We start from the raw sequence: 21,820 nt of genomic DNA, 5'->3' as shown, positions 1-21,820 counted from the left end.
TTGATTTCATTGCCTACGCTGTATGAGTTGGGTTCTTACAGTTTGATGACAACCTGTTGCCGAAAGGCTTTTGGTGGGATGTGGTTGAACACGCGATAGTATTAGGCTAAGACCTTTAGCCCATTCCCAGAGTAGCCATAGTAGCCTTTTACCCTCAGAAGTAGCTCGAGTAGGCTAAAACTTGTAGGTGCACAGCCACAATATTTATAGACTCTACGAAGATTCTGGTAGAGCCTTCGTGGAAGTGACTGTCACTCAACTTCATTGACCTCTACGGTGAGTCTCCGTCGGAGGTTAGAGTCACTCTACGACGTAGAGCAATCACGGCATCTACATTGCAGATGCACCCGTATTACGTGTACAACAGTTTCACGCCTAGTGTTCTACGCGAATTACGCGAAATGAAGAATAGATTTCACACTACGCGAAAAACGCCAGTGAAAATCGCCATTTCGTGTAAAACGCGTGACCGACTGCGCGTAAACTCGCGAAGTTCGTGAGTAGACTCCGGCGGCACATGTCATATTCTTATCAATTCTGATTATCTTTATAACGAGCAAGGTGAAATTGGAGTAGTCTGTTATGATATGCTACAAGTACAGGAATAGACTGTTTATCTAAGAAAGAAGTTTTCGAGTTGGAGTCGGGTGGGTTAAACCCACTGGGTTTTAACCAACGGAAACATCTTATAGAATCGAATCTGTCACCCGCAAGGCCTAAGGTTGACTCACAAAAAGACTCTTTTTGAAACACCATCATATACCGTCATATATCCCTCTTTTGAAAAGAGGGATATATGACGGTAGTATAGATGGGCAGCGTAACGTTTTTTTACGGTTTACGTTACGGTGTCCGTAACGTAAGCATTTTACGATTACGGAAAAGCCTTACGACTCTACGGCCCGTTACAGCGCCGTAATTTTACGGTACGGAGCTTGAATCGTAACCGTAAAAATGAGCCGTAACGGTCCGTAACGTAATTCTGCCCATCTATAGACGGTAGATGATCGATGCGTAATTATTCCGCGCATTACAGCGTAGAATGAACTACAGGGATCAAGTTCTACGCGATGTTCGTGAAGTTTATGGGAGTTTCACGTAGTGAGATCATCTCAGTCTGACGACTCGATGAGTCAGACTGACTGAGTCAGATGTGCAGCTTCTTCGATCGTTAGCAAGGTCCATACTGTCAATGGCGAATAACCAGAGCAGTCAGTCAGCACCATAATTGTTAATGGAATCGGAACACTGGGATCTAGTGCAACAATTTATTCTTACAATGCTGCTATAGTTTTGGTCGTTAGTACCGAAGCAAAATGTCTACTGACCGCGATATGGTAAAAGATGCTCATCGAAAAGCTCGAGCCGAACAGTAATACGGATATGGATGGTGACAAGTTGTGAGATGAGCTATATTTATGGATGTTGGGCTCAGAGAATGCGATAAGAATACGGGTGGAGACTCCACGATGAACAGATGAGGGCCGATAGACTCTACTCACATGGATACTCCGAAGAGCCTTGGAGTCAAAAATACGCAAGCTCACTGTGAGCTAATTATGCCTATATACGCGTGATGGGAGTCGATGTACAGCAGTAGACCAGGACGATTGCTAATCAGGCTGTCCGCAACTGAACCCTTACTAAGGGTCCGGAATACCCAATATAGTATATTAGGGAGCAATCAGATCATTCATTCGGCTGGCGAATCAAGTGGAGGTCAGATTGGTTACACCATACTGATCTATATTTTATCAAGTATTCCGGAAGGATGGCTCTGTTGTGACTCACAAGTTGTGAGCTTCGCTGGAAGAGAACTTTTATCGATTCCAACTATATGATGCATCATATCATGTCGAAGAAACATCAGCACAAGATGCTGTGCACTCTGGCTACGGAATAGCCATGAATGGCAGCAGTTGAATGCCACCAGGCATCGACCACGTAGCCATCTGGCTCAAGTTTCTTGTCTTATGCCACCTAAGAGACCTATCTCAGAGGATGCACAAGATATTAAGGCGAAACAAGCACGTACAGAACCCGTACAGGCTGGAAGCTCTGGGAGCTCACTTCCGGCGCAACAAGGACCTGCAAACGTTGTACAAGATGTTATCGAACAGACTGGACCAAACCAAGAAGGTGGACAATTCGGCAATGGCGCTCCGATACAGCAGAATGCTGAACCAGTTCCAGCGAAGTTAGGACGATGGTGTTCAAGAACTTCCCTTCCTATAGATCCTACGACATACTACATGTTGTTTGTATTCTACCAGATGAGAGATATCGTTCGTAGATATAGATTATTACTACGTAGATTTGTACTCACAAGACCCAAGACTCTCGATCTGCTAGATTTGATTGGAGATGAGATGCTCGAACGTTATCTGATTGTTCTCACAATAAGACTTCGACATGTACTACTTGCTCACTTCTTGGCTCTTATTCGAAACTTTAGACCGGATATCTTTAACGGATTTCCTTCAAGTTTAAAGAGCAAGATTTCGCAATATGGAGACGTTCTCATTGACAACATTTGACAAAGAATGTTGACTATGATTGCTAGAGTAGCATTGAATGTGACTCAATACCCTGGCTATTATAGTCCTGTGTGTCCAACGACACTTGATGAGATTCCACCTCGAGAACGATACGGCCACTATGGTGAAGGAGGCGTTGTTCAACGATCTTTCGAAGACCCATTAAACGCTGTGTTTTCATACAATCCGAGCAATACTACTGCTGCTTTACGACCACCACAAGCAGGAGGCGAAGATTTTATTCTCGATGCCCGGTGACCGGGCATCGACCACCCTCATCAACCTTCGTACGATGAGCCTCACCGTACGAAGGTTGATGAGGGAAGTCTTCCCTACATGGTGAAGCACAAGACTGTACACTCCATTAGAATGGCTCTAGCCTAGATCCTCTAGGTACGAAACAGCCACGCTCTGCCATGTCATCCTAAGACCGCAGAACAGTCGGCCTCTAGTATCCTATGCTTCTCCGAACTGGTAGCGTACGTCATATACTATCGCCTAAGACGATTCGTCTAAGACGAGTTTAATCAAGACTTGACTAAATTATGACGAGATGCATTGGAACTTCGCTTATCATACTTAGTATTATGCGTCTGCTTGTGTTATCAAACATGTTGCAAACAACGTGTTGGAGTCTTGAACGCGTGTTGAACCCATGTCTTGAACTTGATGACATGGCTTGGTGTTACCAAGTGATAATCACCAAGTTGGTGATACTATCGACCCGGTAGTACCGGGTAGTGCCCAGAAGGTATGAGCTCTACTCACAGTCTAGTGCTCTAAAATAATTATTAGTCTTATACTCTCATAGTATGCTCTAATACTATAAGAGGATAACACGGAACGCGATGAACAAAATTCTGTTGTGACACGGCTAAGAGACGTGTTGATACTCGGCTGTAAACGAAATAGCATAGTATGCTACTTCTTCGGTATAGGGTCTACACACGGGCTACGGAGCTTGCTCGCTCAGCGTACTACGTTCCTCATACAGGTTGCTTCAAGAAAACACTGTGTGCTCTACAGTAACACACATGCTTCTTGGCAGTTTCCGAAAAGCCACGTTTTTCCGACTTCCTGTCATATTCTCGTAGCATGCTTGTCATTTCTTCTTTATTTCTCCCCGGTAAGATATGGAAGGGATTGGTAGAGAGAAACTATCAATCTGTTTCCAGGAAAGAAAGACCTCCAACTTGGAGGCTCCAAGGTCCTTCTCTGTGTCTCCAAGATCATCCTGAAGACACCTAACCTTCGACGCTTACTTGAAGAGCTTTCCTTTCCTAGCTTTTCCTACTGGGATAGTCCCAACTTCTTGGCGAGAACTTCTCACCCACCGGACTCCCAGCCTGTGGGAGCCTCTGTTATCGATTCCAGCATCGCACACAGCCTTGTCTATTGAACGGGCGGATCATCTTGCACGGGGTAAAAACTAGGTCTTGGCGCGAGATGGTACCGGACGGTGTCCGGCGAATCATTGGGCAAGCAAATGTAACTGCAGTCATCGATATATCCATCGACTGCATATGTTTGGCTAATGAACAGCCGTGAACAGCACAGGAGGCAAAACGAACCTTCTCCCACGAAGCCACATTTAGAAGGATCTTCTAAGAGTACTAGACAACTACTATATTCCGGAAAACGTCTAACAGTTAGGGGGAAAATTTAGCGTTCTGAAGGCTGCCGGTTCGAGCCTCGAGTAGAGCGGACTCACAACAAGACTTGCTCGGGTTGTCCAACGGTTTGGGGTACAATGAAATTCAAAGGTCTACAGAATAACCCCAGCGGAGCGATGATGAGCGTGTATTTTCCACCAGTGAAATACCTAGTGGGTCTTGGGGTAATGCCACTGTGATCAGGTTGTTGCTGTTTTTTCTTCATGATACGATTTGTATTGGTACAGAATAGGCAAGGAAAGACGCGTCTATCCAAGTGGTATGTACCATACAATGCAGCTCAGAAGAATAAGGTGGAGGGGGAGATTCACCGGGCTGTGGTATCTAGGGATAGTCGGTAATACTCAATAAAGGAAAAGGAGGAGCAGGCTGTTATATGACAAGTCACAGGTCAACCAACTTCCTGGAGTACCGCAGCTTCAAGGTTATCTATCGTCGATATGCTGGTCTATTCTTCAGTTTCTGTGTAGATGTCAACGATAATGAGGTATGTGCACATTATCGGACCTATTCCGTATCTTTCCTTTCTCAACCTTAGATGTGCGTATTAGAGCTCATTCATCTATTCGTGGAGGTGTTGGATGGCTACTTTGGCAATGTATGCGAACTAGATCTGGTATTCCATTTCGATAAGGTAGCAATAGTACAGTAACCATCATCACTACTCTACCACTGTTAGGTGTATCACATACTGGACGAGTTATTACTAGATGGTGAGATAGAGGATACTAGCTCTGCAGTGGTAGTATTCCCAACTCTAACTCGATCGAAGTCATCATCGTCGTGATGCAGATACTAGAAAAGCTTCGACAGTCCGATAAGCTAGATTAACAAGCAATTTTTGGTGTTGTTGGTAGTGTGGCTCTGTTACACTGCCTACACACAGTACAATTTCATACTGCTTCGACTAATATGATATTTGCCCAGTATATCTGCCGCCTATTGCGTTCATAGTACTCCCATCAATCAAACCCTTGTTATTTATCATCATGACGGGAACATCCTTTTCTACAGCTGTATCCCCTACTCCAGCAGCATTGCAACGTTTCGTATTGTTAGCCAGCTCTACTACAGGGCAAGGCACTGTTAGGTTGATTCAAGAGGTGCTAATATTGGATTCCTTACATTACGATAGAGTCTTTGTCGAGGTACTAGCACACAAGTCAATATATGTTTTTGGGGAGTTACTCGATGTACCCTCGGTGAAGGAGGTAGTGATATGTGATGATGGTCCATAGAACCACGTCAGCTGTTCAGTTAGCTAGTAGTGATGATACTACCTCTCGAGGGTGGTATACTATATTAGAGCTATTTGCCTATGGTGGCACTGTCGAGGACTATATGAACAGGGGTAATACGCGTTGATCGAGACCCTTGTGCTAACACATCTTACACAGATAGTACGTCCTTACCATCCCTTAGCCCACCTCAGTATAGGAAACTACAGCTCTTAACTCTCCGATCATTGGCGGCTACAAGGTGACCTCACTACACATCTCCACGATGAAGTTACCGTTTTGTAGTGACAACGGTGATGTGCCTTACTCGGTTGTCATCGGCGCACTACGGCTAGAGCATGACTATGAAGTAGAGGAGGCTGCTATAGAGGCTATGGATGCAGCTATACTGGTAGTAGTAGCATGATCATCATGACCGGATCCTGGTCGTCTCTAGGAGTGTACACTGGACCCATTGCACAGTACAGTACATGTGGGATGGGTAGCTGGGCGGGATATCCCACCAGAGTCGATGGACGCTGTGGCAGAGGTCAGGTCATCGTAGTATGAGAGGATTGTCATCAACCATCTAGACACTAGAGCGCTTCCTTGATCACTCCAAGGCTGTATCCCGGAATATTGGCAACCCTAGTGAAACGGATGATGAAGTTATCACTAAACTGGCCAAGGTAGTACCACCAATATAGATCGGATAGTAGTGACGACCTGAGAGATAGTCTTGGAGGTCTAGAACACATTCCACGTGGTTTATGGAATCACAGTAGGGTAATTATCGCGAATAGAGCACGATAGTAAAAGCTTACCATTATCTGAGGATAGGCTTGCTGACCAGCGCTGACTTGATCATTGGTAGTGGCTTTAGTTAACCAAACGTTTGGAGGTTTTCAAAGGCACCATGGACGACTACAAGAACTTCATCGACGAGGCCAACACCAGCATGAAAGGTTATATTGTCCACCAGCAAAGCAGCTAGAACTGCGTATATCAGGTAGCAAGGATCCTAGTCCTTCCCCCCAACCACCACCAGCAGCAGGAGCAGGCAGTATCACTACTAGTGGTGCATCTCCCCGACGCTAACTATCATGCAGATATTGAGTTTCTATCACGTGTCTGTCCATCGTGTTATCACCACTATCCCGCTTAGGATCAGTTTATACTATGATATACCTCCTTTCCATCGCTCTACTTATCTGCATCGATGCTGGCCCTCGACGTAGACAGGTAACTATGGAGATGATGCCAGCAGGGCCATCAAGCTCGATGGCTAATGGTCCTCACTATAGGTGACTATATGGACTGATATTGAGACCATCATTGTTAGTAGAGGCAGACTTATCCCCGATTTTAATCGGTAATATCATCCTACCGATGGTCTAGTTGTAGACCTTCAGTTCGTTATACTACTACACACTGGACTTGTGGCCTTCGGTGGAGTCGATAACGATGAGTATACAACTCAACACTAGCAAGTATGGCAGGAACACCGATTTCATAAGTCCTAACATATATATACAAGGTCACTACTACTACTAGAACTATCTACTAACACTACGATGGTTAGGTCAGGCTGTAGCTAATTATACCCCTCTAGAGCCCATACAACATGAGCTTTTGGTCAACTATACGGCAGGGGCAATTGATGAGGAGATATCAGTAGTATAGTATCACTAGTGTGGGACGAGGAGTCATAGCTGATATCGTAGTAGGTGTTACTAGTAGATCCTCTCAATGATGGTTGGTTGAATAGAGCGCGCAGTGAGTACATAATAAGGATTAGGAAACCCCCTGACGTAGACATACCATCACAGCATCATCTTACATATAGCTTTCCTCTAGTTTACTCGCCTACTAGCTATCACTGGGCTCTCCTTATACGATGATGACGGCCATTCCATCCCAGTCTCCATAGCCGATACATGCACGTTGGAAGCTTCCTCCCTACCTCACTACACAGCCACTGTCGAGGTAGTACCTCTACCACAGTGATATCACTGTACCCTTTTATTGGTACAGTACGATGTATCCGCTGTGTATGTATACCCCGAGTGTGATAGTCATGCTAGTGGTTTTGTGATGGATGGGGAGGAGACTACTACGGGGAATGGGCGTAAGATAGATATGCATCGATACGGGCTCACAGTGAGGATACTAAGCATGATGTTCTCCATCATGCCGACCCATCAGGAGATGTCCTTCCTATTGTCCTGTTTCCATAGGAGTTCACAGTACACCAATGATAGTAGGGTAGGGTGCACAGTGAGGTAAGTAGTTGGCGAATGCTCCCTCAGGTAGAGCACTCACCCATCGCCCTTACTATCTACCGTAACCTGTCATCGATCAGTGATATTACAGTAGCTTTGCAGGACTCAGAGGGTGGTCTATGTAGTGCGAATTTTAATGATAGCGGTTATATAAAATCATATAAGGTAACACCCAGCAGCCTCCCTACGGTGAGCATCGTCATCGAGGGGATATACATTGCATAGCTAGAGGGGACACTATCCACCTGAGCATCACATGTCCATCACAGCTATTAAGTGCCGACAGTCATAGTCATCACTAGTGAGACTAACTGAGGATCAGGCTCACTGGTAGGGTACCTGGAAGGAGAGGACATGAGGATGGAAGTGATATTGGATGAACCATCGGAGGGTAGGTTGGACGTAGCCTCCTTATTAGTCTACTCTCCCTAGCAATACTGTTACGATCAAGCATCACCACGTTCGAGTTGTCCATCCTTATTGGCTCTCCAATACAGTCTGGGTATGCGACATGGAGAATAGTCGTCTACTGGAATGGATCATCATCATCATCAGGTGGGGGAGAGGAGGAGGACGGGCACGAGGCTATCGATCCATCCAGTGCCCCCAGATCACGGTCACACCACGACTCAATCACCCTCGTTATTGACGACGACGACGCTATTATCATCACCAACAACAACACCACAGTCATTATCAGACCCTACTATAAACCATACCATTCCTCCGACAACTCCTATTACAACCACTCACACTCTGACTTGGCTCTCCTCCTCTACTATTACCTCTACCACAGTATCGCCACCGAGGTCAAGAGAATGGCTGGGAGAAGAGGAAGCACTGTACTGCTAGCCTATCCGAATTCTATGATGGTCCTTCAGTTGGTATCATCATCAGCACGATACAGCAGCAGCAGCAGAGGTCGACATTGTATGCCTGGATGCATCAGCCTGTCGATGTGGTCCACTCGATGGTCATAACCATTACTACTTCCTTCTATGTGTCATCCTCAATGAGGTACTCGCCTCATGTCGATGTTGTTACACGCTCACTTCAGGTGGAGTCAATTCAGCTAGTAGCAACTTTACGGCGGCCATCACAGGAGGGCTACCGGGTGGGTGTGGTAGACCACTGTGCTGTGCAGTAGCACTACTTAGGTTACCCTATTGGATGAGGCTGGAGAGTTCGTTATTGGATTACTGCCTGGAGTAGCTAGCAGTAGCATCAGCATACCAGTAGGCTACCACCCATCGCCAACATATATGCCGTCTTAGCATACCTCCTATCACCGTATGTTCATCCGAGTCGAAGGAACGCAGCATGAGCATCATCATCATAGTATATTCGATGCCTTCATAGCTCCTAGGTATGACACCTCCCTTTACTCTCCGTCGGAGCCCTACCACAGGTCACCATCCTCTAGCGAATACTCCATCATGTTCGTGCGTGCTAAGGATTGGAGCCATGCCCTGCATGCCTATCAACGTATCATCTCCCCTTCCCCCCTCAAACAGTACCCTACGTTATGGTCTACACTCCCTCAACCGATGTCAATCAGGTATGTCATGCCACAATCTATCTCGGGCTGATATCTGCGGATGCTGCTGTTCATGGTCGCTTCTTTGTTCCTGCATGCATCCTGTAATTGTCTCCTAATAGTTCCTTGCAGTAGTCCATTGTGTCGTGTTGAGGGAGTAGGTCGGCGCTATGCATCAGTCGATTGTTTTCACCTACCACCTCCATGCCTAGTACAAAGACAACAGCAACAACAGAGAGGGAAGACTACGATTATCTCTTCAAAGTCGTGTTGATTGGTAAGCTCCCTGGCACTCCCATCTCTACCTCGATAAGTTTATTCCCGTCAGGCGATAGCGGTGTGGGGAAGTCTAATATCCTCAGCCGCTTCACTCGAGGGGAATTCAATCTTGAATCCAGGTCGACCATTGGGGTAGAATTCGCGACGAAGTCAGTAAGAATACCATCATCATCTCGCATGATACGTTGGTCCACAGGTCCGCATAGGGGAGAAGGTGGTGAAGGCCCAGATATGGGATACAGCAGGTGAGTAGTGTTGGTCGCCCCTAGAGGTGCGGCGACCATCACCACTACTCTTAGGCCAAGAACGGTATCGTGCAATAACATCTGCATACTACCGTGGCGCGGTGGGAGCCTTGCTCGTGTATGATATCTCTAAGCGGTGAGTTTAGTACATATATATGGACGATGACAGTGCTCATCGAGTAGATCATCATTCGACAACGCTGCACGATGGTTGAAGGAGTTGCGTGAGCATGCAGATAGTGACATTGTGGTCATGCTAGTTGGCAACAAGTGCGATCTATCCCACTTGAGGTCAGTACGATAACAACAACACCAGTAAGGTCAGCAGGACAGCAGTATCTTTAGGGCGATAGAGGAGGAAGAAGCGGAGAAGTTCTGTTCGGACAATGATCTATTATTCATAGAGACCAGTGCTCTGGAGGCTACCAACGTGGAAGAGGCTTTTCAAAACATCCTCGAGGACATATACAAGGTGCTGCTGTTTCCGAAGGTCTATCGAATGATGATACCATAAATCCTTATAATCAGGTTAACTCGTCGAAGCCGACCCCATCACAGGCTGCTGGTGCTGCTGCAGGCGATCCCTCTATGGTTGAACAACAGGAGCGGATGCGAGTGCAGCTAGAAGGGGCTACCACTGGGGCACTGCAACAACAGCATCATCACAGCAAGTGCTGTTCCACTTCATGATGATACTCAGGGAAAATACGATTATTTCAACAGACGCGGGAGTCCCTTTGTGAGACAACCAAGGTCATCATGTATGTTAATATACTGAACAGTCATAATCATAATCATCATCGCTATTTTCGTTGATGTCACATACTGTGGCTCACACTGATATTCGGACTATTCATCGAATCACATCGCGGATGCTCAGCATACTCCTTCTGCAGTCGACTGTTATTCCGATGGTGATGCTGTTGCTGATGGAACCATTTACAGTATAATTCTTATTGCAGTGCCTTATACGTGTTGAGTTGTCGCATTAATTTACTACTCGTGCTTCACCATAGCATCCCATAGACTTCACGTCCACACCTCTCAAAATTTCTAATTGCTGTTTACGGATATCAATAATTTACTCGTAGTGCATCCCGCCTCTCCACGATACTATTAACGCAAGAAGGCCAGCCGAAATGACTTTTAAGGGGAGTTTTGAGGGGTCAAAACAATCAGCATGGGAGCACAGTAACATCCACATAATAAGGTTCCTCGTGCTTATTCTCGGTGTATCATGACACCATATCAGGAAGAATTCTAGTACAGCCGGATCGACCATACGATGCCCAACTCTCATTAGGCCTTCACCAGACAGGGTATCAATCAATGGTTCGTTCAGTCTCTATATACCTCATTATCAGAGGACAGAGAAATCGACTATGCATGTGATGCATCAATAAAATCCAAAGAGTCGGTCAACTACGAGAGGACTATGGCCAATACCATCTTGGTACAACACAACCTCAGAATGGTTATCTTATAATTTGGTAAGAGCTAGGTAGTTGAGAAAATAATTGACAATAGAACGGTCCGAAAAGGCAGTCTCGCAACCGTTCACATAGTAGCGTCATGGAGAATAACTCGCGAAGAGGCTGTAGACAGAGGGATACACCTACCCAGTGATGGCCCATGGGATGTACCATTCCCCACCTGGCAGTAGATGGACCTGAATAGAGGACCACAAGAGGCGGCACATCGGACAGTCGGATCCTCACTCATCGTCGATGGCTCCTCCGGCATCCCAGATGGCTCCTCCTCCGACGTCTAGATCTATGGTATGTATGAGACGGCCCTCGGCGGCTATGACCTACAGCAATTCACCATACTGTGCTTTGCAACGACTCTAGTGAAATCTTGGGGGAGGGGAGGATTTCCTGATGCCTTCGGAGCGTACCTCTCCTGAAGCAGTTGATAATATGCACGAGCTTGTCGTACAAATAACGCGCAAAGCTTGTACGGGACCCCTCGGCATGGGATGGTGTCGCTGAGTCGGCACACTAAAAGGAAGATCTACGACGCTTAGTGTTGACCCCCTGCTACCTGATGATCGTGAGATGGAGACAAGAGAGGACTAGAGGGCCTGTAACCATAAAGGGCTTGCCTTATATCAGGATGACCCGCTGAGTCGCCAACGAAGGCTAGTGAACCTACTATGTGATAATAACACAAGTGGGGGAGGGGGGACTTCGTACTACTACTAGTAGTCCCATCATCAAGTTGTAGGAATTTTGACACGACTAGCTTCCACACCCCCTGGTCCGAAGAGAAGGAGAGGAGATAACTAAACACACAAGCAATACGGCAAACACAGTGCGAGAGTAGTCCACACCCAACGAACAGTTCAAGCTCTCTGCAATGCTCCTCCACCATACTCTTATCATTGTAGAAAGTCGATGCCTCCAGAGAGGGCGGTAGTGGGTACCTGTACCCGACACAGTTGTCCCCGTGACAATCGACGACGACCTACGGTGGGGGCCTGCCAGTGGAGCCCTCAAAATCAGTGGCTAGGACCGCGAACTCATTGTAGTGCCGGAATACATCGTATCTGCTATTCAGTGAGACATACTATAGCCAAGAAGGATATTGACTATACTCTAAGTTCGTCCTTCCTGTGTTGGTAATAGTGATGACGTGAATACAATAGCACGACGACACAGTAGAAGATGCAAGTATAGTGACAGTTAACGTGCACCCGTCGTCGGCCCCATCTACCATAGAGGAATATAAAGCTAGGATGCGGCCATGGTGTGGTATGACAACGCAACACGAACAGTAAGAGCCATGCAGTGGAGGGGGCACTTTCGCGATGGGAATGGGAAACATAATAACGCGGTTATCGGGTTGTCGTCGATCTCCATGATAGCATTATGGTATAATCATGCATTGCATACGTTGAGGCCTCTTGGAGTGATTTCAACAACTATCCGAAAACATCTCCCCTTATTCGACGCACTAAGCGGATATCCTGAGAACCACTTCCATCATCAACAGTTGAAACCCCTCCTCGTCACCTTAGCCATTAGAGTAACCCGTTTAGCATGAATGGCCACCAACATGGCGTCTTCGAATAGTCCCACCTGATGATGATACCAACAACGACCCTACACATGGTGACGATCACTCTCGTTACGAGATAAGCTTCAGCGGCGGTTTGTAATGCTATCAGCGCCTCACGTGACCATCTAAGCACAGAGATAGAAGTATATCGTGGACCAACGTGGGGACTACTACTACCTCCATTCCTCTCCGACGAATAGTAGTTGTATTTCACGAACCACTCTGGCAAATGGTGCCTTCGGAACCAGGAGCTCCGTTGTACGCTAATATAACCACGACCACTGAGACCATCACGACGACGACTCTGCGTCTTCCTTTACTTGAAATTGTCGTATTTCCTTCAGTGCCTTGGTGCCAGGACGGAACCTCACAAGAAGACGATACTGAGCGCTTCCGACCTATTCCCACACGATCACCTCCGTTTCTTGCCACCATCCGTCCCACCACTCGGGCGACCTAAGAAAGGCATCACCATAAGAGACCCACTCCCCTACTCGTACGCTCCCCTCTCTTGGTCGATGGTCTGCGCCCCGGAGGTGCTGTCGGCTGCCTTGGTGCACTACAGGGAACACCACTAGAGCCGGCTGCTGCTCTCTAGCATACTACTACCGCGTGGGGCTTGCCCTCCGTGCTGTTGGAGGAGGAGTGCCCCTCACTTGCACTGCTCCCCTCATTGGACCTGCAATTGGGCCAGCTGCCCCAGCCAACCTAAGAAAGGATAGCCTTCTCACTTCCACGTAGACCAGCTGGGGGAGTGATAGGAGATGACGGCCGAGCGGTGGCCCCTCGCCTAGGAGGGGTAGGGGTCCTCCTGCCCCTGTGTGGCGGCGGGGAGCCCTCTTGGGGCTTGGGACCGATCTCGGTGGGCTCATCGGCTCACTAGATCCCGACGATGACCCAACAGCTCTAGGAGAGGTCCTATAAAGAGGGCGCATAGACTATACCAAACCGCAGGGGCTATCCCACTTGGCAGCAACTCGGCCCATCCTGGGGGGAGTTCCCCTCCTTACACCTACATACAATGACCAGATGCGGCATCTCGTATAACACTGTACGCATACCTACCTGCTGCTGGTGGTGGTGGTGGAGGAGGGGCTCTCACAGGGCTGGGGACTGTCGGTGGAGGGCTCATCGGTTCGCTGGTCTCAGAGGAACCAGCCGGACTGACCAAAGCGATGCTAGGTAGCCGCGGTCGGCTGCTGCTGCTGTCGTAGTAGTAGTACTACCTGTCAAGAGCCACCCTAGCCCGTCCACCCCTGACGGGCGTGCCGCCTGACAACACATGACGAGTGATGGAGGACTACCCCTACGGGAGGGCACTACCTGATCGGGACCTCGGGGATCTCGTATGCTGCCGCGATCGGGGTTGCATTTACGAAAAGATCCTGCTAGTCCTATACGGACAAGTCCACTACTACTACTATAGTAGTATGATGAACACAACACGTTACCACTACACCAGCATGATGTTATTAAGGAACGGTAGGACTAGTTTAACCTCAACATTTTTCCACAAGAACATAACCAAGTCGTATTCTGCCGGCCCCTCACGCCTCTGCTTTCTTCTTCTTATTCCCTTTATGTTTCTTATTCCTCCTCTTGGGGCTACGACTGCGGCCCTCCCCCGTACCTATACAGCGACCATGCCCCCTCAACATCCAACACCATCGTAACCACCCTCTGCTGCTGTTGCTGTTGCCTTCTTCCTTTCCTCACGACCCTCAGGGGCCTCCCGACTCTTCTTAGCAGGCTTCTTCTTCCTCACACGATCCTCACCTGCCCCCCTAGTCTTCTTTTCCTTTTTACCCCTCCTTTCCACCCTCCTTTCTTTCCACTCCAAATGCAGCAATGCACGCCTCTCCAACTCCTTAGCCTCCTTCAACCCCTGCCAAGGGAGAGACAGCCAGTGTTGGACTATGTGTTCGCTCTCCTCAGCTGAACACTCGAAAATTCGAATTTGCACTCGAATTCGGGTAAAAATACTCAGAAACCAACAAGAATCCGCCTCAGAATTCACATGCGCATGTAGTTGACCATATGCATACTTCCCCCGAACCGAACACCACAGACACCGGTCGACTTCTTACCGCCTTTCCCTTGCTCTTAATAAGGTAGTCCCGACGAGCAAAGGCCCATTCAATGATCTCCTCCGTATCAGTATCGCTGTACTCCTGTCCTGGCTTCAAAGGCTTATAATTCTCACGATCTATCTCAACAACAATTCCCCTCCTCGTTGGTCGACTTGCCACTACTACTACCCCTCCGTTTTTTTCTCTGCATTTCCAAGGTCCTCACTGGGTCCATCTTCTCCAAGTAAAGGCTCTTACGCTTCTTCCTTGCAGCTGCATGGAGTAGTCGCCTACGCCCATCGGACCCTACTACCTTCCTTTTCAACCCGTTTCCTCTCCTTTTCTGCCTCAGCGCGCTTCTTAGCCTCCTCACGTTCCTGATGCATAACAAACACAGTGGGGAAGAGCATACCCACATGGTCAGCTAAATTTTGAGGAAATTCCGGAAAATTCTTGTTGGTTTCTCAACATCGGAAAATTCTTGTTGGTTTCTCAACATTTCCGCCCGAACTCGTATGCAAACTTCTATAATCAGTGAGGGACCTCCCGAGATCAGCTGAGGAAGATGAACATGCCCCAACCCTGCCCGCTGTACCCGTATGTCCGCTTCCTCCTGCAGGCGCTTGACCTCTGCCTCCACCGCACTTTGATCCAATTCGAACAGGTAATCATCGTCGTAATCCTCCTGAGCTCTGACCTGTCTACCATCAGAGGACGAGCCTCCGTCCGATGCACCACTTCTTTGCTTGGACTTGGAAGAGCCCGTTCGGGTACAATAACTGTTGATAGGAAGAAGGCCCCCCTCATTTACCATCACCCAACACTAGGAGGCAATAGGAACATGTCCGCGTCTGGCTCTTCTAACGAGTACATGCTAACAACTGTAAAATGGTGCTTACAGTGCTTTTGATACAAAGAACGACAAGTAGCTGTATATAGGATACAAGAAGGCTCTCTATCTATAATCGATACCCTTCTCATCTAGCCACTTCTTCCACAGACGTTGGTCCGCCTTGACCCACTGAGGAGCATTGAGGTAGGGATCATAAGGGTACATTGACATCTGCCTGTAGGCTAGTAACTGATGATGACAAGCAACAACTACGTGGTTGCATCGGTACACTACTACATTGCGCCTCTGCTGCATATCATCATCTTCATCATGGAGTATAGCCTTCATAGCTACACCAAGGGTTAACCGCTCCGCTTCAACTCGCATGAAGTCACGTGACATATCTTATACATACAGATCAGGTCCGCTGAGGTACCCTGAACTCACCTGGCGCATCCCCCCTACTCCTCGAGAAGCACGGCAGACATGAGCTCTTCCTGCCTCGCCTACTATGGGAGAGGGCGGCCCTTGGCTGGCTCATCGACATGGCCAATATCATAACCTGTGACGACCCAAGTCGACGACGATCGCGGGCCAGGTGAACCCCACCTTATCGAAGATGGCAGCAAAGTCCTCAAAGCTCATCCAGAACATGCCGTCATCACCCGGGGCAAAGCCAGTGGCTGCAACTAGCTGCGGGTGGGCCCTCCACGTGGTGAGGTCCGCATCAGACCAGCGACCATTCCACTCAGTAGTCTGCATGCCATCACCCTTGCCATGAGGGTTACGCAACTGCACCTAATACGACTACATATACTACCAGGCAGTGTGGAAATATATACACATGGTCAACTACATGTGCCGGTGAGAGCATAAAAGTCCCAAGGAAACTTCAGGGAAATTTTTGCTGGGCTTTTGACACTTCTATTCGAGTTCGTATATGAGCTGCTGTAACGAGTGAGGACACTCCTGAGCTCAGCTGCTGCTGAGGGGAGCGAAAATGTATTCCTCCAACACCCCTACGAGAAGGTAGACGCATGATGTTACCGACCAAGCGTATGTTGCCAACCCGACAGGCAGATATGAGGCTATAAGCATGACCAAGGACCAAACCATCGGACCTGCCATCCACGATTAAGGTGGGCGCAACTACGGCAATTCACCTAAAGTATCCCTGCATTGTCTCCGGCTGACGGAAGCATGTGATGCAGGCGGCCATGAGGTAGTTGCGCCCATCATAGCTCAATAACTTATCAAAGAGGGCATCGTTACTATACCTATCAAAACACCATAGATAATGTTGATCATAGTAACATAGGACTAGTACTGGCTGGACAACGCTCCGCCTCGGTCAGTCTTGCCAGCCTGGACGGGCTTATACCCACAAGTTGGCCTATCCCGACTATACCACTGAGCCCATCCTCGTTGCCACACCCCAACCTCAGCACAGCTCATGTCCTTATCCAAAGCTTTACGCTTAAACCTGACCGGCAAGTGATGGTGGTGGTCATGGCCCTTAGGGGGGCCAAGCATCAGCCTACTCATAGACCTGGGAGTAGCCTGTCATCGTCATGAAGGCAAAGGGCTCATGTCCTCCAGCGATCTTACTATAAGACCCTACGAACTTAGCCATGGCTTTCTCTAGTATCAAACACCTAGTACACCCCAGGAGCCGATGAAGGTGAGCTCAACGACATACCACATTTCGTTGCCATGAGGAGCTGCAAAGAGGGGCCTATACCGCATACGAGGCTTCACTCGACCATCGTAACTGACAAGGCGTACCCTACATATCAAACATGCTCATTAACATACACTCGTTTGCCCTGTTGGTTGATCCTGTAAGGAACCTGGGAGTAGTCAGCATAGTACCTGCCAAGATGATATCCACTGTATTTGAGAAAGGGCATGCCCCCCCCCCCTCACTTGCAGGGCACATAGTCGTCTATGGTAATGTCCTCCCATCTACACTTAGTATGGTCATACAAGCTCACTGTATACTTACCTTCAGGCGAGATGACCTACAGCACACTACACATCCTAGGGAGAGGATGCCCTTCCGGTCACCTTAGGCTCAATACGTTCCACCACTGAATCGGGGAACTCCGCCAGACAGGCCATGCTGGCCAGGAGCCAGCAGTCCCCAACAACTCCTTGGATGAGGTCATTGGGCTCAATAGTATCGTCAAATAGGTTTACCTGTTCCTAATATAGGCAGGGTCGAATCCTCTCGGGACCTACCATATCATCGTGGCTAAGACCACAGTTCATTCTTATCAAATCTGGTATGCGTATCCACACTGCCTCATCCCGCTCGGCCGGGGTAAGCCGTAGACGAGACTTCCCATCCTCACTGCTAACAGGACCTACCACACCTTCCTGAACACCAACAGGATCGAATGGTATGGCACCTATAGTACGCCTAGAATCCAAAGGCGAGAAGTCCTTATCCATGAACAGCTTATCCCTGCCCGGCTGTGGTACCTACTACCGCCACCCCTCCTCCCTACCACCATACCACCCATCATCACCTTGTCAGGTGGAGGGGCATCCACTGGGTTCTGTGATGCCCTCATCGTTCTCCACCACCTAAACAGGACCTCTACATTACCCAGCCTAGAGCCTCTCGTCACGGTGTTGTGAGCCCCTGCCATGTATAGGCAGTACATGTGCCGTTTGACATGCCTACGTATCCTCCTTCTATTCAACCACCGCCTAAACCTAGCCCTCATACTCCATCGGTCATGCCGTTGAATCTCCATCAGTTGCCACGACTTACCCGCATCCTTCTGGGCCCCACCATGCCTAGTATAGTAGCAGGCAAACAATACAGTGTTGGGCTCAGTAGGGCAGCCGAGGCCACCGTGACGAGGGCACGATGTCTCAACAAGCAGGAGCCTCATACCACACCCCTCCCTACCTCGATCCCACCTTAGTCTTGTGCGAGTCCCTGCCAGACACTCTGTGGTCCTGAGAGCAATACTACCATATATGCATGCTCATATAGCCGTCACCTCCCCCTGAGATGATGATGAGAAGCCACCAGTTGGAGGTAGTCGATTCTGATGGGCGTATGTACTCGCTGGTCCCAGCTGGGGCACGGCCTTGTTATGGTCATACGCAGCCCATGCCGCCTCTATATTGTCATATCTCTTCTCCACAGCTGGACAGTAGTAGGCCTCTTGCCCTAAGGCGACCCCTGCCCGATGCTATGGTCAAATGAGTCCCACCTGGCTTGCCGCCAGAGACCACCCTGACGTACCCAGGTGGCGGCGCTGAAGCAAAGATCAACACAACGTTAGTCCCATGACCTACTACCTCCCGAGTGCCGATGTACTACACCAGCCCTCCCATACCTACACCGACACTACCAATACTATGACCAGCAATATCTCTACTCAGGATGATAATCTCCCAGCTGGCCTCCCGTGAGATGCGCATGAGCCGGACCGAGTGGTGGCGGTCCCGACCGGATTACAGTACGATGATCCTACGTATGTAAATGTACATTCCACACTGTAGCAAAGGCCTCACTTTGTGGTGATGATGATCATCATCAACTACTACTGCTGCTGCGGCTAGAGGCCTGCTATGCACTACTTGACGTTGTACTGTATACCCCTGACATATTAGCCATGGCGACAGCATGGCATTACCGAGCTCACCGGTGTCGCCGTATGCACCACACGTTTGGTCATCACCGATGGGGAGTAACCACTACCACCACAACCATCACCAAACACACAGGCCAACCTCGCCTACCTTAAACGGAAGCCCTCGGTCTTGTCATACTGTCGAGGGTCTTTTGACATAAACTGTGCACAACTGCGAAACCCTCCGGACCCTCTTATCACAACTCGGATGAGTACGATACATTGCAGACTCTCTTCACAGAAATGAGGTCATCATTATCATCAAATCACATAATGTTATTCATACAGCACAAGAGAATACCTATACTCGGCGTATAGCTTCGTATAGGCCTGTGCACAATTATCAACAGAATTGGCATCACGACTTCGCGGCATCCGGCCTGCCCACGACCTGCATATAGATGAGGAATTTATTTCCCTGCACCCATGTCCATACCTTATGCTCAATAGCCTCGAAATTGTTGTATAGTCCCGCACCAAAGGTACCAGCGAGGAATCCAAATACGAGGCCCTTAGACATGCCAAGCCCCTGTATCGGACCAAGGACCCCTCCAATAGCTGCGCCCGTCAATGCACAGCGGTCTGTGATGACTTGGTCTGAATACAAGCCTACTATTCATATACGCCCTTGCCCTTACGCTGATTAAATCTTATTCTATAGGCCCTATCTAGGAAGCCCTCATAGTCCACATTACCACGTACCATCCTACCATACCTACAACAAATCATCCAGCGCTATAGACACCATAACGATGGTATTACCACATGACTGGAGTAAGGACGAAAAGGCCACCCAGAGACCAGGTAGGACTGAAGGCCTTCCGATATAGATGAGGCTTGCCCATAGCTAGGGCTGCTAGGGACGAGCCAATCAACCCCACACCAGCACCGATCTAACATTCAACCATACTTGTCACTAAATAAGACAGCTACTATACCTGTGCACACTTAACAGCAACATGGGCCATGACCTCCGCCTCAGGGTCCGGTATGAGCCCCTGAGGGTCGTCCGATAGCTTCTTATCCTCCTCATTAGGGAATCCGAACAGGTTACGCCAATACCTGAAGTGGGGCCTCATATAACAACAGGCATGCATACAGTATCACCCAGCAGTATTCTGGAAGCCTCTGACGATCCTTGCTGGGTCTAGATTATGAACAGTCTCTTGCTGCTCTTCAGCCATTATGTCAACAACAGGGAATAGACTATCCCGTAAGGCCTCTCCTCACATTCGTAACACATTTGTAACACTCGGTGAAAAACGCGATATTTGCGCTATGCGGTAGTCGTGAAATATCTCTCTCAACTGGTGTTTTCCATTTCACAGCTCATGAAACTCCAATGATACCTTAGACAGGCGAGACACAATCAAATCAAGTTGACAGCCGCAGTACCCATCTACAAAGGCAACCATCGGTGTAGTACTTCCGAAATGACAACATAGTATTTCCTCCATAACAAAGGCCGAAAGGATCAGTATAGGGGGAAACTACACGCATGCTTACATATAAAAAAACTGTGAGGGATTCTCAGGAGCCTTGTCACTTTCTGTGCACTTCTACCATAATTCGGATTATAGACTCTCATAATTAGTGAGAAAACTTGTGAGCTCAGCTGAGGAAACTAAACATACATTCCAACAACTCTTGCTGTAGCTGCTGACTAGGAGGAGTGAATTGATAAAAACTCAATAAAGTGTCCTCCAGTAGAAGCATGATGAACGCAGCCATACATTGAATATTCCACATGCGAGGCAATAATATACGACAATTGTCAAACTGTGTCATGTCGAATCCGGCCGAGCAACCATCGAACTACTGCTACTACCCTCAGCTGACGACGGGGTACAACCAGGAGCCGACTGTGGACTCGCCAGATTGCGACAATACAGTCTACCATAACAACAAGAATAAGAACAAAGGGCAGTACTACTGCATGCTTACTTAGTCCACTCCCTCGCCCTCTGATCATGAAGGGCCCTATCAGTCTTGAATAACCATGCTGCGTCTGGCTCCAGGGGATCATCAGCATTACAGTCATTCAACAATGATGATATAGAGAGTAATACCTATGAGCTCACTACACTACATGTCACTACTACTACTACTACTATACTACTACTACTACTACTGCTACTACTACTACTACTACTACTACTACTACTACTACTACTACTACTACTACTACTACTACTACTACTACTACTACTACTACTACTACTACTACTACTACTACTACTACTACTACTACTACTACTACTACTACTACTACTACTACTACTACTGCTACTACTACTACCGTTTGCATCGTTAGACTAGGACTCCACTGCTTATCCAGTATGTCCAGACAAAGCACTCCATTAGCATTAATATTACAATGAAAAATCCTAGTCAGGAACTGTACCTGTCCAGTAAGGGCCTCCTAAGACACATACA

At 48.2% G+C, this 21,820-nt stretch overlaps 8 protein-coding genes across 8 annotated transcripts in view; 3 read left to right on the top strand and 5 right to left on the bottom strand.

Moving 5' to 3' along the window:
* Positions 1 to 4,413: 4,413 nt before the first annotated feature.
* Pmar_PMAR023088 (AP-2 complex subunit sigma, putative) lies at positions 4,414 to 5,041 on the top strand (the record flags this gene model as incomplete). Its single annotated transcript, XM_002772239.1, has 5 exons — positions 4,414 to 4,547; positions 4,601 to 4,697; positions 4,749 to 4,844; positions 4,890 to 4,952; positions 5,003 to 5,041. The coding sequence occupies 5 exons, from the start codon at positions 4,414 to 4,416 to the stop codon at positions 5,039 to 5,041; spliced, it is 429 nt and encodes a 142-aa protein (XP_002772285.1).
* A 148-nt stretch (positions 5,042 to 5,189) lies between these two features.
* Pmar_PMAR023087 (COP9 signalosome complex subunit 7a, putative) lies at positions 5,190 to 6,553 on the top strand. The gene is made up of 9 exons (XM_002772238.1): positions 5,190 to 5,313; positions 5,359 to 5,421; positions 5,468 to 5,561; positions 5,608 to 5,689; positions 5,734 to 5,839; positions 5,885 to 5,977; positions 6,021 to 6,116; positions 6,311 to 6,392; positions 6,437 to 6,553. The coding sequence occupies exons 1-9, from the start codon at positions 5,200 to 5,202 to the stop codon at positions 6,523 to 6,525; spliced, it is 819 nt and encodes a 272-aa protein (XP_002772284.1). The 5' UTR covers positions 5,190 to 5,199; the 3' UTR covers positions 6,526 to 6,553.
* A 2,870-nt stretch (positions 6,554 to 9,423) lies between these two features.
* On the top strand, positions 9,424 to 10,728 carry Pmar_PMAR023086 (Rab11, putative). Its single transcript, XM_002772237.1, has 7 exons — positions 9,424 to 9,523; positions 9,575 to 9,678; positions 9,722 to 9,770; positions 9,825 to 9,906; positions 9,954 to 10,061; positions 10,116 to 10,242; positions 10,299 to 10,728. Exons 1-7 carry the CDS (start codon positions 9,451 to 9,453, stop codon positions 10,458 to 10,460), a joined length of 705 nt encoding a protein of 234 aa, XP_002772283.1. The 5' UTR covers positions 9,424 to 9,450; the 3' UTR covers positions 10,461 to 10,728.
* Positions 10,729 to 11,247: 519 nt separating this feature from the next.
* Pmar_PMAR023085 (hypothetical protein) lies at positions 11,248 to 12,473 on the bottom strand (the record flags this gene model as incomplete). The annotated part of the gene is made up of 8 exons (XM_002772236.1): positions 11,248 to 11,439; positions 11,489 to 11,580; positions 11,668 to 11,770; positions 11,814 to 11,920; positions 11,966 to 12,054; positions 12,103 to 12,195; positions 12,241 to 12,318; positions 12,367 to 12,473. Coding segments are annotated over 7 exons (669 nt in total), but the record flags the coding sequence as incomplete, so codon positions are not given.
* Positions 12,474 to 12,693: 220 nt separating this feature from the next.
* On the bottom strand, positions 12,694 to 15,309 carry Pmar_PMAR023084 (histone H3, putative; the record flags this gene model as incomplete). The annotated part of the gene is made up of 10 exons (XM_002772235.1): positions 12,694 to 12,738; positions 12,785 to 12,850; positions 12,904 to 12,955; positions 13,008 to 13,093; positions 13,151 to 13,196; positions 13,247 to 13,286; positions 14,568 to 14,715; positions 14,918 to 15,036; positions 15,089 to 15,172; positions 15,213 to 15,309. 10 exons carry the CDS (start codon positions 15,307 to 15,309, stop codon positions 12,694 to 12,696), a joined length of 783 nt encoding a protein of 260 aa, XP_002772281.1.
* A 442-nt stretch (positions 15,310 to 15,751) lies between these two features.
* On the bottom strand, positions 15,752 to 19,543 carry Pmar_PMAR023083 (calpain, putative; the record flags this gene model as incomplete). The annotated part of the gene is made up of 23 exons (XM_002772234.1): positions 15,752 to 15,980; positions 16,029 to 16,135; positions 16,179 to 16,293; positions 16,341 to 16,529; positions 16,783 to 16,852; positions 16,895 to 17,008; positions 17,059 to 17,214; positions 17,273 to 17,386; positions 17,431 to 17,502; positions 17,547 to 17,603; positions 17,658 to 17,752; positions 17,799 to 17,930; positions 17,973 to 18,097; positions 18,143 to 18,215; positions 18,263 to 18,320; positions 18,652 to 18,701; positions 18,746 to 18,918; positions 18,962 to 19,006; positions 19,050 to 19,087; positions 19,130 to 19,221; positions 19,266 to 19,352; positions 19,397 to 19,448; positions 19,494 to 19,543. 23 exons carry the CDS (start codon positions 19,541 to 19,543, stop codon positions 15,855 to 15,857), a joined length of 2,190 nt encoding a protein of 729 aa, XP_002772280.1. The 3' UTR covers positions 15,752 to 15,854.
* Positions 19,544 to 19,606: 63 nt separating this feature from the next.
* Pmar_PMAR023082 (conserved hypothetical protein) lies at positions 19,607 to 20,591 on the bottom strand. Its single transcript, XM_002772233.1, has 6 exons — positions 20,492 to 20,591; positions 20,323 to 20,446; positions 20,147 to 20,277; positions 20,023 to 20,099; positions 19,821 to 19,981; positions 19,607 to 19,775 (listed from the first exon to the last, which is right to left on the bottom strand). Exons 1-6 carry the CDS (start codon positions 20,566 to 20,568, stop codon positions 19,743 to 19,745), a joined length of 603 nt encoding a protein of 200 aa, XP_002772279.1. The 5' UTR covers positions 20,569 to 20,591; the 3' UTR covers positions 19,607 to 19,742.
* Positions 20,592 to 20,706: 115 nt separating this feature from the next.
* The window catches only part of Pmar_PMAR023081 (myosin xi, putative), a gene marked incomplete at both ends in the record, with an annotated part of 4,091 nt that continues 2,977 nt past the window's right edge, over positions 20,707 to 21,820 (bottom strand). Inside the window, 4 exons of the mRNA XM_002772232.1 lie at positions 20,707 to 20,783; positions 21,213 to 21,277; positions 21,329 to 21,453; positions 21,684 to 21,806. Of these exons, the coding sequence (XP_002772278.1) occupies positions 20,707 to 20,783; positions 21,213 to 21,277; positions 21,329 to 21,453; positions 21,684 to 21,806 (390 nt within the window). The remainder of the gene's footprint in view (positions 20,784 to 21,212; positions 21,278 to 21,328; positions 21,454 to 21,683; positions 21,807 to 21,820) is intronic.

Source organism: Perkinsus marinus, assembly GCF_000006405.1.
Source record: "Perkinsus marinus ATCC 50983 genomic scaffold scf_1104296961726, whole genome shotgun sequence".
In the NCBI taxonomy this organism is placed as follows: domain Eukaryota; phylum Perkinsozoa; order Perkinsida; family Perkinsidae; genus Perkinsus; species Perkinsus marinus.
Note: the sequence above shows the minus strand (reverse complement) of the source record. Positions and strands in the feature narration are given on the sequence as shown.

Coding starts and splice junctions, on each gene's coding strand:
- Pmar_PMAR023087 (XM_002772238.1), top strand. CDS start 5,200: ATGACGGGAACATCCTTTTCTACAGCTGTATCCCCTACTCCAGCAGCA. Junction 5,562..5,607: donor CGAGGACTATATGAACAGGG/GTAATACGCGTT, acceptor CATCTTACACAG/ATAGTACGTCCTTACCATCC. Junction 5,978..6,020: donor CGATGGACGCTGTGGCAGAG/GTCAGGTCATCG, acceptor TCAACCATCTAG/ACACTAGAGCGCTTCCTTGA.
- Pmar_PMAR023086 (XM_002772237.1), top strand. CDS start 9,451: ATGCCTAGTACAAAGACAACAGCAACAACAGAGAGGGAAGACTACGAT. Junction 9,524..9,574: donor CTTCAAAGTCGTGTTGATTG/GTAAGCTCCCTG, acceptor TATTCCCGTCAG/GCGATAGCGGTGTGGGGAAG. Junction 10,062..10,115: donor TGCGATCTATCCCACTTGAG/GTCAGTACGATA, acceptor CAGTATCTTTAG/GGCGATAGAGGAGGAAGAAG.
- Pmar_PMAR023082 (XM_002772233.1), bottom strand. CDS start 20,568: ATGGCTGAAGAGCAGCAAGAGACTGTTCATAATCTAGACCCAGCAAGG. Junction 20,278..20,322: donor TTGCTGTTAAGTGTGCACAG/GTATAGTAGCTG, acceptor GTTGAATGTTAG/ATCGGTGCTGGTGTGGGGTT. Junction 19,776..19,820: donor TCGAGGCTATTGAGCATAAG/GTATGGACATGG, acceptor ATCTATATGCAG/GTCGTGGGCAGGCCGGATGC.